This window comes from Epinephelus lanceolatus, chromosome 10, assembly GCF_041903045.1.
Source record: "Epinephelus lanceolatus isolate andai-2023 chromosome 10, ASM4190304v1, whole genome shotgun sequence".
Classification (NCBI taxonomy): Eukaryota; Metazoa; Chordata; class Actinopteri; order Perciformes; family Serranidae; genus Epinephelus; species Epinephelus lanceolatus.
This window is the reverse complement of record NC_135743.1, coordinates 12,205,671-12,220,226: the sequence shown is the minus strand read 5'-3', so window position 1 is coordinate 12,220,226 and position 14,556 is coordinate 12,205,671. Positions and strand designations below refer to the sequence as shown.

Here is a 14,556-nt window from a genome sequence, read left to right as displayed (position 1 = left end):
TTTGTAGCCAGAAGTGATAATGTTTGGGCACAAGGCTGGCGCTGTGGAGGAGCGATAGGTGGCAGACAGCCTGTCACTCAGAGAGGCCTTAATAAAATGTAGAAGGGTGACCTATGTAAAAATTCCCCTCCTGTACAGTTGTCATGAAGGGGAAATTAACCATAGAGACCAAAACCATTTTTGTACCAGGCTTTAAACATGTTTATTTCTGCTGTAAAGTCCACTGGCTTCTGGAGCCAGCCTCAAGTGGCCGTTCAAAGAACTGCAGTTTTTTGGCACTTGGTGTTGTCTTCATTTTTCAGTACCAGAGGCTGCTGGTTGTGTTTAACCAGCTGGTATTGTATGATATTGGCAATGAAAAATAAAACCTGCCATAGGTGACAGATGCTGCCTGGCTGGCAGTGAGACAGACATGGCACTTAAGAAAATGGAAAATGTAACATCATTTCGTGGTAGTCATTAGCAAGATTGCTTTCCTTGTCCGTCACAAATCTGCTGATTGAAACTGCTGCTGCTTTCTCTTCCTGTTGGTGGTCCAGGTGGGTGTACAATGATGGAACAGCTCCCCCTTGAGAGATTGTGCAAAAGTTTTAGTGTAAACATAGAAACTTTGATTTTGTCTTTTTGAGAAGAATTAAAATAGACAATGATTACAGAAACAGAGAATTTCTATTCTTGTGTGAATGTGATACTTGTATTCGTCACTAGCATCAGTTAACATTTGTTTTTTGTAATACTGTTGCTCAATCACAAATAACAGGGACATCTGTTGGGTGGACCTTTTCATCCACAGAACAATAGACAGGAATGTTAATTGGTTTATTTGTAGCAACAACTCAATCTCAGGCTGTTAAGGGTTTATGTAAAGAGCTTAACCTGAATTAAGACCGAACAGTTTGACCCATGGGAGCTTCATCCATGTGCACAAACACAGCTGACTGTGTAATGTTCCCCTTCAGGTGGATGGACTGTCCTTGCTGGCTGCATCAATCTCTCATTGGCTGAGGAAACCTCTGGTGGATGTTCCTCATGTCCTGTTGGCTACTAACTTCCACAGTCTGCTGCAGCTGGGTTTGCTCCCCTCCTCTGGCCTGCTGTGTCTTCTGGTACTGAGAGACACTCGACTGCACAGTGATGAAATGTAGCCCGGAGCATTTTGTGAGCGTTCACTGAGGTTTCATGATGGAAAAACGAATGTACTGCAGAAAAAATGTTGACAGCAAAACTTCCAAATGATCATCCAGCTAATGAGACCTCATTAGAAGTTTATTTTATTGTGTATGTGAGTGTGTTGTGTTGTGTGGTTGTGTATTATTGCGTGTGTCTGTGTTAGACTCTAGAGACCGCAGTGGACGGGGATGAGTTGGTGTTTCTGTACCACCTGAAGGAAGGAATCTGCCAGTCCAGCTATGCTGCCAACATCGCTACACTGGCAGGCCTGCCAACCAGCCTCGTGCAGAGAGGAGTGGAGGTAAACACAAACACACGCACACACACACACACACACACACACAACCACACAGGTTTCCTACACAGTAAGGAGTAGTATGAAATTTGAGAGTATGAAAAAATATTTGTGTTTTCATTTATTTTGTTTTCTAAAATATAAAATTCTGAATTTCTTAAAAAATATCTTGCCCATACAAGCAGAGTGTTTTTCATGGTGTTTGGAGCAGGCAACCAGTGCAGCCAAAATGTTTACCACTGTGTGAGAGAGCACAGGCCAGAGCGAGCCTGATGTTGTCAGAATCAACGCAAGAAGTATGGCATGCATCTTAACACAGTCTGCAAACCAGCTCTACCCCAAATGCCTTATAACTGAACCAAATCCAAGCATCAGTGCCCAAATTAGTTTGAAATTATTGAAACAAATAACCATAATATTAAGTTTGTCTTAGTGTGTCTTAGGTAGGCAGTGATTTAGACTGTTCTGCATAAGGAAACCTTTATGACTGCGCTCATCGTTGTTGTGTGAATAAACAGGACTGCACTGACGCTGTGAAAATTTAAATATTTAAAGGTTCTATTGATGAGATTTTGAACATGATATAGCAGCAAACCACTATTTGCTATGTAAAAATAAAGTGGAGTAATGTAATCTGTGTTTTGTAATCTGAGCTTCTGTTTTGGTCGCTGGCTAGCCAAGCTTGTATCTTATTTCTTGTAAGTCTGGTTAGCTGAAAATGCGCTCCTGACCCATGGTGGCGGGACGGTATTGTCACGGAAGCATTACACACTGCTAGCCACCGCCATTTTGGCTCAGCGACCCTTCATGTTTGCCTGTGATGTCAGAGGTGAGAGCCGTGTGCAGCCAATACCAGCCCAGGCTATGAATGTCACGTAGAGCACCTTCAGATGTTTTGATTCATTTTCAGTTCCTATTTATAAGAGAGACTAAAAATAGGGGGAGGGGACAATAATATAATAATAATTATTCAAAATGTTTAAGGAAAATAATAAAAGTATTTGTAGCGTTGGTTAGTTGACTCGTCCAACTTTCTGCATACGAGTATGGACTGAACGGCTGCAATAGGTAAATGCACATTTTCAGAGGGCTTGCTGGTTATTTGTCAAATATCGTCTGAAAAACCTACTGAGAAGTCTGGAAATTTGAGACTGGAAATGGAAAATGTGTAGGAACCCCGCACACACAGAGATACAAAGAAGCATGCTCACATTGACTGCCTGTGTGTGTGTTTGGTCAGGTGTCTGAACTGTACCGGACAGGACGGCTAATTGAACGCATCGACAAGGCGTCATCAGATGAGCAGGCAAACAGGTTTGTTAAACTCCATCAACACAAAACAACAAAGAAAACCAACACAAGAGAGCAGAGTTTGTGAAACAGATGTGTCTGTGTGACTGACAGGTGCAGGTCTGTGGTGGAGATGTTCTTGAGCCTTGACCTGGACGGCAAAGATTTGGACCTTCAGCACTTCATGAAGGAAGAGCTCCTGCCCTCTGCTGGGGAGCTGCTGAGCCGCAGCTGAACTGTTGTGCTGCAAACGTGTCTACAGATCTGTGGTCAGTTCACTCGTTCACTATCGGATGTTTTCAGCTGGTTTATTTATTGTACTGCATGTGTTCCAGGCGTTTATGTTTAGCAAAAGTGTCAGTTCTGTTCAATATGGTACAAACAGATTTGCTCCTTGGCTGAATTAAAGTCTTTCTAAATATGTTTATCCCATAATTATCTAATTAGTGTTTCCTAATTCAGTAGTCAGCTGCACAGTACAAAAATTCCACAAAGCTGGTGATTTTTTTTCCCACCATATGGTTGAAGTCCTTTCAGCATCACTTCAGTGTTTCTCTTTTTGTTCTGACAACATAAATAAATAAATGCAGGTTGTTCATCGTGAGCCCGTTGAGGCTTCAGTGAGGTGCCAGGTAGTTAGCACAGCCACAGTGAGACACAGAAGTGTGGCGATTGAAAGTCTGTGTGCCGAGTTGCAGAAGGGGGTGTCGCAGCAGTGTTTGGTCATGACAAAGATGGTGTTGTTAGAGAAGAGCTCCACTGTGGTCTCCACTCCGCACTCGTCTGCTTTCACACAACCCAGAGTCTTAACGTCCAGACTATCAGCTGTGGAGACAAGATGATGTTATTCAGTGTAACCTTTACACTACTTCTAATGCTTAGATATTAGTTAACAGTAGAAATACAGTCTTATTCAACACACCTGCCTTCCCTCGGCCCGTGTAACAGCGCTCCCCGGCGCTGCAGTTGGTTTCGGTTGTGTAGCAGGCATCCCAGAATCCCAGGTCACAACGGAAACACTCTAGAAGCTCCTCTTCCTCAAATCCCATCGACTCCATGAGCTGCTGTGGTTGCTCCTTCTCCTCACCTGAGCCAGAGAAACAGGAGAGTTTGATACAGGCTACATCCACACTAATACATTCTTGTTTTATAACTTTATAACGTGTAAGCCTGGAGTCCACACTACTCCGGCATTTTGGAACTTTTAAAATCGCTGCTGACCTGGTTTTAGTTTGAAAACTCCAGGGCTGCTAGGTTGACATATCTGTCATGATAACATCCTTCTAGTCGGGGTACTTCCTTTCCATTACAGTGACTTCCTGCAGTAACGGCAAATGCTGCCGGTACTGCTCTAATATGTCACCGAATTTGCTTTGTAACAATTCCCAATCTGTTTTCCGCCACCTTAACCCCATTCTGCTCATGATACTTTTAGTAACAGTTCCAGCTTGTTGTCAGCCCAAGCGAAGAAATCTCTGGTCTTACTTTGCGCCATCTCCATGGTATTTTCTGTAACTGAGCAACCAACCGCAGACAGTAGAGTAGATAAACTGCATACCCAGTGTGCCCGAGGGGTCGTGTAATATGTTTTCAGTCGCTTTGAGGCTCATTTATTCTCTTTTACGTATGAAAATAGATACAGTCATTTCAAAAGATATGACCGTCACGGCCCACATACTTCCATGTGTCCTTCATGTTGGCATAGATTCATCTGTTAGATGGCACTCGAGGGTAGAGTCAAAAGTTTACAACAACAACAGTCAAGGCAACAGTGGAGGAGGTTGTGATAATGTATCAGCCAGCATTGTAAAAGGCGGTTGTTTGTGAGGCCATCGGGACACGTGGACGGAGAATTCTTCTCACTGTATTACAAATTGCACAACTTTTTAAATGTCTTTGTCATGTCCTACAGTCATAGCTTGCTTGGACTATGCTACACTGGCCACATGATTGTCAGTGGTCAGAAAATGTGCACAGATATGGACGAAATGAATATGGACTAAAAGCTCCATCCAGGTCCATATACGAATCTGACATTAAGCACAAATGAGCCATTAACATGAACAGAGATATTTTTCTGAAACGGTACTGAAACACTTTTGTTTATGGAGTTTGTTTTCATTTCAAAACACAATTTAAAAGGAAAATGTCTCAGTGTGGATGTGGCCACAGTTAAGGTTTACTGGTATTAATTTTGAACAAACATGTTGACAAAGGATACAGTGTCTAACAACGAGATAACTGAAAAACATACATCAACTTTACTATCAAAATTATGTCGACTGTAATAGGTAAAACTGATTTTTTGTGAATTGACATTTCTGTAAAGGTACATTATGCAGGATTGTCCCAAAAAACAATGAATAGACTCATACAGAAGTAATCCAATTATCACTTATGACAAACTATGGTGTATTTATCTGCAGAGACTCTGCCCTCTGCCAGTATTTTTTTAATTTCTGTGCTTGTAACGTTTATGGGCGTGTACCCCCACAGCACTCAGGTGAGGTCAGGGCTCTATAAAAAGGAACCAGACTGAAAGCAGCAGGCATTCAAGAGACACAGCGCAGAGAAAAACACAAATATATTGAGGCGAAGCACCAAAAGAGAGTGAATCTGGGGTTGGTTTTTACTTTCAGTTTTGCTGCTGAGCTTGTTTGCAAACAGTATCACACAATCCTGCGTAGTATACCTTTAAGCAGACAAGTCACACTGAGCTAGGAAACTTTTTTTGCAAGAAAAGCAAGCGACAGCAGGATAAACCGTTACACAGACAATCAAGCTAAGAACAGAGAACACTTATTAACAGTTTAATGGATGAAAAACATTGAATTATTCAGATTTGGAGGCATTTACGTAATGTGTTGTTGGACACGTTTATTATTCAGGGGGTGCTGAGAGTGTGAAGGTGTTGGAGCGCTGTCGAAGGGCATCAAGCCAAACTGATGATCCACATTCTGCTGAGCACTCGAGCATCTCAGAAATATTTTGTTTATTCTGCAGCAGTCTGGAATTTGTTTCTCTGAGTGGATGACTTGTCTGTTTCAGGGAGGGCTCCACGTCTTAGGGCAACATCGTGTTTTTATTAACCAGACAGATACTGGAATTAATAGAAAGAGTTGGCAGCAGAACGCAGTGCAGGAGTGGGACAAATCCTCAGTTATTCCTAACACACTGTACTGCACAATCCCTCAAACTTGTGTCACACATTAGCTCTTGAAGTGCAGAGAGGCTTTTTCCTAAAGTAAGTGACTTATTGGCAGTGGGAAGTACGTGACTGAGCAGAAAGTTTTCTAACTGTTCATCAAATGTGGCTGTAAATCCCCTTAAAGTTTGACTCTTCATTTTAAGCTCATATTAAGTGTGCCATTATATATTCAAATAACTGTACGGACAGCATATTTGGATACAAAAACCTGATTACCCAGGTAGTTTTGGAGGTCAGCGCATCGTTGTGTGAGATTTAGCTCTATAGAGGTCACTGTCAGAGTATATCCAGTTGCCAAAAGGTTGGCTTCAGTGTTGCTACAGGATGCTGCTGTTGCTGGAAAAGGACTAATCCCCTCCTCAGGGCCATAAGATGAGTCTCAGTGAGAGTCACAATCCTTATCCCCTCTCATCTTGTTAGCTAGTGATGGCTTAGTGGAACGAGCAGACAAAAGAGTAGTGAGGCGGGGTTCATTGTGAGGAGAGCACAGGCTGACTAAATTTGTACTCAGTTGCCAGTTTATTAGGTAAACCTAACCAGTGCAGTCTTATGCAACCGTCTTGCAATAAATCCTCTCATCGTGATCATGTCATCATGCTCAGTTTGTAAGAGAGGTGTTGTGGACGTTTGTGTAGTTGTAATATTTTCTTCACCCGATTTATATCGATGAGGGTAGATTAAACTGCAGCCACCAAAAACTGTTTTAACAAAAGCTGAATATTATAACCTGCATGAAGTTAGGAATTATTGCAGAGCTGCGACGCCTGATTGATTAGTCGATCGACAGAAAATGTAGCGACAACTATTCTGATAGTAACTTTATCTTTTGAGTCTTTTTACCCCCAAATTTTGATGATCCCTGCAGCTTCTCAACTTTTTTTGTTGTTGTACATCGCAATAAATCGAATAGTTTGGAGTTTTAGGCAAAACTAGATATTAAAAGATGTCACCTTGGATTCTGGGAACTGGGAGGGACTTTTGCACCTTATTGTTATCTTAGACTTTTACATTTGCACGGCTGCTGCACATCAGTTTCCCTCGAGATAAATAAAGTTTTATCATAGCCTATTGATCAAATGATTAATAAAATAATGAAGAATAGGATCTGCAGATTAATCCTTAATAATCAGTAGCTGCAGCTCTCATTCATTAAATTAAATAAAGTGGGAGTTGTTGATATTTCACAAATCAAGAAGGCTAATAATTTGATATCAACATTAATTAAGTAAATTATTCATTATCTAATCACTCTTTACAGGGTAAAACGTTAAAGTTTTAGTCGTGACATTGTCGAAGAACAGAAGACGATGTTTAACTACATCTACTATGACCAGAGGCACTACGTCATCTTACCTCGAGCAGGTGTGAGCATCATGATGGCCAAAACACACAATATTAGTCCTTTCATTGTGAGCGGGATCCTTCTTCCATTGACTGCACCATGTGGACTGCTGAGGAGAGCCGATAGCAGAGTTGAAATTGGATTAGATCAGGAATACACCTGCTGTTTATCGTGCACTGATCACAGCTGCTCAGAGGCTGAAGATGATCAAACAACACAAGGTTTTGAGGGAAAGCTGCAAATTAGAAAACTCAGGAGCGGTGGAATGTGGCCACCAGAGAGATTTTACGTCTCCTTAAATGCCAGAAAAATGTCATTTGGTTTATTAGCTTGTTTTAACAGAGGATACACTGTGAATGTTACATATAGAACCTCAAGGTTCATCCCTCTGTTTTTATGAAATACTGAATGCCAGATGTGGACAAAGGTTAAAACTCCTTAGTGGTGGAAACATTTCTCCATAAAGCTGATGCGTCTCACTTTTATTACAAAGACTTCTTAACTGAATCCCACTTCCTGCTGTAACAGGTTAAGCATGTACGTTAAAAAACCACACACACACTTCTTTAAACTGGCATCTTCCTTATCCTCAGTCACACACATCTTTTATACCAAAAAATGTTGATCATAGCTCCTCTCTCTCTTAAGGAACAGAGAAATTGCTTGTGTCCTGAGTCAGCGCAGGGTTAAGCAGCTTACAGCCTCCCGTCCATCTGCTTAGATATGTATCGACAAACACATTCATCTCACAGAGGAGGGGATTCGATTCAGTTACATTCCCGATGCAGCAAAAAAGAACGTGCGGTGCTGAATTATGTAACAATGCTCTCGCACACTCACACTCACTGATGCACACATGAGGACCCTCAAAGGTTTCTTGTATTCTGTGTGTCTGCAGTGCTGCAGCTGCACGTGTAGAGATCCTGAAATCCCTTCTGGTCAGTTTGGAGTCAGATTCAAAGGGGTTTTACATCTGAATTTAATCTCAACATCAGGATCGATGCCTGGTAGAACAAACTAGGCCTGTACATTAACATGACACAGGAGTAAATCTGTTCCTGGTGCTGACAGAGCTGAAATGATTAGTCGATTAATCATTTGAGTGATTTCTTAAGGAACAACGTTGGTACCTTTGAGTTTTTGACTGGAAAAAACAATCAATTTGAAGCAATTTAAAGACTTGTGATGACATTTTTCGCTATTTTTCTGACAACTTTATAATTATTTTGTAGGCTGTTGTTTGTGGTGATGGTATTTATATTTTTTAGCCTACCTTCACTGATATAAATGGGATGGACAACATAATAGAAACACTGTCAACTACAAACTGCAGCCTGCAAAATGACCACACAGTTGAATCCAAGAGCCTTGTTTGCAATTATTCCTTTAATGCAGTTAATGCCCTCCCGAATAATTAACTCCCGATCTCGAGATAACAAAGTTTTCTCATGATAGCAGGTTAATTCGATATTCTCAAGAAAACAAAAAGCCAATTTCTCGAGTTAACGAGATAATTTGTCCTAAGAAAATTACTTATCTTCTCAAGATCACGGGAGAAGTGAGATGTTCATGAAAACGTGATCTTGAGAAAAAAGGTGTTTTCTAATTATAAAATTTCTCGTTATCTCGAGAAATCTGTCTTGTTTTCTCGAAAATCGACATAGAGTAACACTGTCATGAGAAAAAAGCTACCTGCTACAGACAGAGCTGAAACGGATGGCTAATTAATCATTTGAATATTTTTTTTAGCAATGGTAATGAAAAATAAAGATGTCTTGCTTTGATCTAAAAGTAAACTCTTAAGATTTTGGCTGTTCGGACAATGCAGTTATCTTGAAGTCGTGAGTCATGAGCTCGTTTTCTCATGATAACGAGTTAAATTATGTAGATTCTCAAAAAACCAAAAGGCAGATAAAGAGATAATTTATCTCTAGAGAACTGAAAGTGAGCTGTCTTTTTTTGGTCTCGAGAAAAAGTGGTTTTCTCCTGATGAATTATCTGGTTATCTTGAGAAATCTACCTTTTGTTTTTATCCAAAATCGACACAGATTAACACACGCTTTGTTTTCTATCTCCAGATAATGGCAGTGAGAAAAAAAAGCAAGCAGGGCCGTTTTCAGCTTCCGTACACTGACTGTTGAATTAGACTGCATTAGTTCAAACTGGCTGTACCTCATAAACTGGCAGTTTATTGGAGACAAAAAGATTTGACAGTAATCTTGAAAATAATCCGCAGATTAATCAGCACTAATCTTTGGTCGCCGCTCTAACATTCAGCATCTTTCTGTCTGAATGTAAATACATCAGAGCATCTCTCACAGCCAGAAGGACTCGTGTATGTGTGAGAGCGAGGAGAGAGCTGCTTTTCTGAGCAGTAAGTGTGAAGGAGGCTGCTTGCAGCTTGTTGCATGATTCAGTGAAAAATCAGACACATCTCCCTGTCGACCTGCTACTGAAATATACATTCAGCATCTTAAAACAGCATAATGTATGTACGTGTGCGTGAGAGTGAGATGAGTGCTCGTTTAAGTGAGTAAAATGTGCGGCTGGAAATTACTGTACACTTCAGTCTCGGTCCTCATCTGGATGGCAGGATCCCAGCATGGGCCTGAACAACAAGGAAATACTCTGCGGTGCTAAAGCACCTATAAAAACTTTCAGACTGATCCCCTGTGTAATTAGAGGCTGGAGGAGAAAATGCTGGCGATAATTAAAATCCTACCCCCTTTACCTCTCAAACATGCTCACTTTAGCTTAATTGGACCCGGTAACATTTTACTCTGCATTGTTTTGCTCTGTTTTGCGGAAGCCAGGGATCGAGATGGAGGACGGGGTGTTTGAATAAAGCGTAGGAATTGGATGATGAAGTGAGAGGAGATGAAAGGTCGGGATGGTGGGAGAGAAAGCGACTCATAGGAGCGCTTTCTCAGTTAAGCTGCGTCAGGAATAACTCAGAACAGCCTCACCAGATTTTGCTTTTTTTTTTTTTGGTCAGTCAATGCTCTTTTCTTTCTTTCCACCATCTGATTGAAATTCTTTAAGATCTCGCTTCATCACACTCGAGAAAAGAATAAAACTGAGCAGCTGACAGTGTGATTTAAAAAAAAAAGTTGAATTACAGTGAAAACTGGAGTCCACGCTCGCATGTGTACAAAGCAGCAGCTGGTATTTATAGCGTGGCTGTAGGTGTCGAGTGAGAGGAGTGTGGCCTCGTGTGCTTCTCTTGTTTATAGCGAGACACAATTTCCTCAGATAAAGAGTAGATTACAGTATGTGTGAGATTAGATAAAGACTCATTTAAAACCTAATCTGGCTCATCCTCTTAACAAAGCTCTCCAGCAAAGGAAATGTAGACCCTGCACCTCTGCATGTGTGTGTGTAAGAGAGAGGAGTGAGCGTCCATCTCTCAGTACGGCACCCAAGTAAGTTTTCAGCAATCCTCCTCAGGTCCAAATATGGTCAAACAAGCAGTGGCTTTAGGGATTTGGGGCATGGTTGAGTTCAAAGACAACAAGATGGCGAGTTGACATCAGACGGCATAGCTCCAATCTTTCAAACGTGGGTGAGTCAGAGAACGTTGTAGGACAAAAACACCCTTCACAGACAGTGACTCAGAGCCACTGCGCCACTCGGAGGCACTAAAACATACCAACAAACATTTCACTTGTTTATTGAGGAATGCATAGTCTTGTCTTAAGTGTGTGTCTGCACGTGAAACTTCCAGATGAATCTCATCATGCATATTTTATGAGACAAGTTGAACCAGCGGGGGGTTCACTGTTGAGGAATGCCTGTTCGTATGTTGAAGTTAATTTCACTGGAGTTGCAAGAGTCTGAGTAGACGGAGTGAGAGATGGACGGGCAGGGGGAGGGAGGGTGAGGAGTTGGCTCCTGGTGGTGCAGAACTCGGGCCAGCAGGGTTGATCTTCCCTCCTTCTCCTCCTCCTCCTCCTCTCCATCTCTACCTCCTGCATCCGTAGGAGGCGGCGGCGACGATGGCCTGCTGCTGGTGTTGTGCGTGTTCCTGTGAGGTGAAGGAAGTGGAGGATCACAGTTCTGGGTTGAGAGGGGGAGTGTGTGGGTCGGAGCCGCCCAGGATCCCTGCTCTCTATCTTTATGCTCCCACTGCTCCTGACAACTGAAGCTGGGCTGATCTTGCGAATCCTCCCAGCCGTCTCCTCCCTTCAGATCCTCAAGGTCATCTCGCCTGAGGACTTCCAGATCCCGGTTCTCGTACAGCAGTGTGGCGGCGCAGATGAAGATGAACAGGCCCACTCCCATGACCGCGGGCCCAGCCAGCTTCATCCTATCAATGTGGGTCTTGCCTCGGCTGTCCATGACTGGCTTTGGTGCTGCAGATACGTAGCCGGCCACTGCAACAGCCATCCCCACCAAAACCACCATTACACCCAACAGCAGCCACACGCCTGGCGCAGAGCTCAGGTGCAGCTTGGTCTTGAGGGCTTTGCCTTTCTTCAGGTGTCTCCTGCATGTTGGGAGGCAAGCGGGTGATGACTGGGAGGAGTGGGAGGAGGCGGGGCTGCAGACAGGACTGGCTTCTGTCATCCTCTGGCTTCACACTGGACAGAGAGAAGACAGGAAAGAGCAGAAATACAAGAATTAAGTAACCAAGTGTTGCATGCAGCACCAGAGGGAGAGCGCTGGGGGTGTTGGAGAGAAGATAGTTTGCTCTGCATTGCACACAACAGGAAATAGCTGCTTTAATAAGACATGTGGCAGAGTTAATGAGATGCCAACCTCTCTGCAGCTCCTCCAGTGTCTCTGTGGAGCCACAGAGACTCTCTCCAGTCTCTCTACTCTACCCTGCAGCAGCTTCCCTGAACCCGGACTGAACTGCTATCAAACCGCTCATTCATCATCATGGGAATAAATACAAGTGACCCCTTTCAAGACCTTGTGATTTCACTTCACAGTCTCACTGCAGTCATGAAAACAGTCCCATTACTACGGTTATTGCTCCAACTGAACTCATGATTTCATTCCTCCCGGAGCGAGTGAACACAACGGGCGATTCAACAGGACGCACACGTTGGTGATAAATACAGTTTTTTGAGTGCTTTTACGCATGCATCTTTCATGGTATATTGTAATTCACGTTGCGCTACAGCACTGTTGCTGCCCACAGTAATTCACCGCAGTTTACTGTCCGGTTACTTTAACGCAGTCCATGTATAATCAGATTGAGTACTTGCCTTGTTTTGGACGCAAATCCGAAGCAGAAACTGGCTCCTCGGCATCATCAAGATGAATACCCCTGAGTTGCGTTATTCCTCCCACTCCTGCGTGTGTTAAATCCAGACTTTCACCGTATTCCTCCTCACATGAAGACGGTTTTCTTTATGCGTTTCTTGACTGTGTGAGTCAGTGTGCAGCTCAACAGCGAGCACTGCGGAGCCTGAAATGAAGCTTTTATAGTAAATACCAATCTAACTAAAAGTGGTGCAAAGCCGCTCTGCCTCTCCGTGTCCTCGCTGCTTGTGCGCCTCTGCAGCCTGCCTGTGTTTTGATTTGTGTGTGTGTGTGTGTGTGTGTGTGTGTGTGTGTGTGTGTGTGTGTGGGGGTGTGTGTGTAGAGGAGGGGTCGTGGGAATCTGTGGCTGGTCCAGGCCAGTCCCACGGTGAGCCCAGTTATTCTCAGTGATCACCAGCCATCTATTTATCTCCTTAACAACAATACACTTGACATTTTTATTAATACTTTCAAACACATAATGTGCAGGTTTATTTTCAGACAGCCAATATGATTTCATTCAGCTCTGCATGGTCTGAAAATCACTTAGCAGATGCTTGAATTTTGCTTAAAGGGGGAACGCAGATTTTAAAGTCAGTTCAAAGTCTTGGGGAGTAACACTGCATCAGTGGAAAATAAAAAAAAGTTGTAAAAAACCTTTTGTGGCTCCAGAGCACAGGCTGTAAAAGATAATGGACGTAGCCACCATGACGTCACCCACTGGTTTGTTGACTGCCATTTTGAAGCAAGAATCCAGTAACAGCGCAGGGCTTTCGAACAAATTTTTCATAGTGGCCAAAAGTGGAACTTCACTGGTCTTGTTGGTCGCGAGGTGCCATTGGGCCCCAAAATACTTTTCCCCATAGACTTACATTGTGATAGAGACGTTGTAAATAGTGGAGCAATTGTTTTTGAATGTCTCAGTCCAATAACATTTTGAAAGTCTAGACGAGTCGCACATTTCACAGTCATTCATGTTTGCAGAGGGCTATTATGGAAGTTAGCCGCTCAGTTGTGCTCGGCTGCCATACATCTCTAGTGTGCTTGCTCTATGGGCCTCACAATACGAAAGATCTAGGTAATTTTTATACCGCATACATTGAGCTTTTTTGGCTCCATACGCCACTGAGCACCTTTTATAGGAATGAACAGGGGCACGCCTCCAACACTGTATCCAGTTCTCTTTATAGATCCATTTTTTGAAGTCTCAAATTCTGCATTTTAGCTGTTGCCATCTTGGATTTTTGGAGCCAGCAGTGACCACATTTGGACAAGAGTGTAGTGCTAACCCAAACCCAACTAGCTTTGTTCGCATGGTGCATTTATAGCCACGGTTAACTGTGATTATGCTAATGCTAACTTTTGCTAGTAAAAAAAAGGCTTAAAAAAAATTAAAACAAATTGTATTTACCAGAAAAACAGAACACAGACTCGTTAGCAGATTTTTTAGTACAACCAAATGCTGAACAAGACTTATTTAGGCCTAACCAACGCTGTCATCTTGGTAGCCTCAAATTAGCCACAGCCCAAACATGCAACCATGTAAGCTTTAATCAGATGTTATTGGGTGAGTTATATAAAAATCCATCCTCTCTACAGTTGTCATGATTATTGAAATTAGCTAGAGACTGAAACCATTTCTTGTACCAGGCTGTAAACATGTTTATTTCTGCTGTAAAGTTGAGCATTTTAACATGAGTGTCTATAGGGACTGACTCGCCTCTAGAGCCAGCCTAAAGGGGCCTTCCAAGGAACTGTATTTTTTGGCACTTGTGCATTTTTTAGCCCCGGAGGTTGCTGTCTGCTCCAGAGGGAACTGCATGATGACGCCTGCTAAATTACATGGAGTAGTGTCACTTAGTAGAGTCAGTGTTGTTGGGCCTGAAGACTACAAGTTTGACAGTGAAAAGGATTTGTGGATGGGGAGTTAGAAAGAGGAGAGCTCACCAGACCTCGGACTGTAGCCCGCTTTTCATCTCTGCCCGAGGCGCGTGGCTCGAG

At 42.8% G+C, this 14,556-nt stretch overlaps 3 protein-coding genes across 3 annotated transcripts in view; 1 reads left to right on the top strand and 2 right to left on the bottom strand.

Annotated features, from left to right (window-relative positions):
- Positions 1 to 14,556, top strand: part of msh5 (mutS homolog 5) — a 35,893-nt gene that overhangs the window by 12,484 nt on the left and 8,853 nt on the right. Inside the window, exons 22-25 of the mRNA XM_078171207.1 lie at positions 960 to 1,106; positions 1,334 to 1,471; positions 2,706 to 2,779; positions 2,870 to 3,024. Of these exons, the coding sequence (XP_078027333.1) occupies positions 960 to 1,106; positions 1,334 to 1,471; positions 2,706 to 2,779; positions 2,870 to 2,990 (480 nt within the window). The 3' untranslated portion in view covers positions 2,991 to 3,024. The remainder of the gene's footprint in view (positions 1 to 959; positions 1,107 to 1,333; positions 1,472 to 2,705; positions 2,780 to 2,869; positions 3,025 to 14,556) is intronic.
- On the bottom strand, positions 2,995 to 8,539 carry LOC117265822 (sperm acrosome membrane-associated protein 4-like). The gene is made up of 3 exons (XM_033640547.2): positions 7,317 to 8,539; positions 3,678 to 3,842; positions 2,995 to 3,580 (listed from the first exon to the last, which is right to left on the bottom strand). The coding sequence occupies exons 1-3, from the start codon at positions 7,369 to 7,371 to the stop codon at positions 3,351 to 3,353; spliced, it is 450 nt and encodes a 149-aa protein (XP_033496438.1). The 5' UTR covers positions 7,372 to 8,539; the 3' UTR covers positions 2,995 to 3,350.
- On the bottom strand, positions 8,672 to 12,848 carry LOC117265821 (uncharacterized). Its single transcript, XM_033640546.2, has 2 exons — positions 12,519 to 12,848; positions 8,672 to 11,885 (listed from the first exon to the last, which is right to left on the bottom strand). The coding sequence occupies exon 2, from the start codon at positions 11,869 to 11,871 to the stop codon at positions 11,080 to 11,082; it is 792 nt and encodes a 263-aa protein (XP_033496437.1). The 5' UTR covers positions 11,872 to 11,885; positions 12,519 to 12,848; the 3' UTR covers positions 8,672 to 11,079.

Coding starts and splice junctions, on each gene's coding strand:
- LOC117265822 (XM_033640547.2), bottom strand. CDS start 7,371: ATGAAAGGACTAATATTGTGTGTTTTGGCCATCATGATGCTCACACCT. Junction 3,843..7,316: donor GATGCTCACACCTGCTCGAG/GTAAGATGACGT, acceptor TCTCTGGCTCAG/GTGAGGAGAAGGAGCAACCA. Junction 3,581..3,677: donor CACGGGCCGAGGGAAGGCAG/GTGTGTTGAATA, acceptor TTGTCTCCACAG/CTGATAGTCTGGACGTTAAG.
- LOC117265821 (XM_033640546.2), bottom strand. CDS start 11,871: ATGACAGAAGCCAGTCCTGTCTGCAGCCCCGCCTCCTCCCACTCCTCC.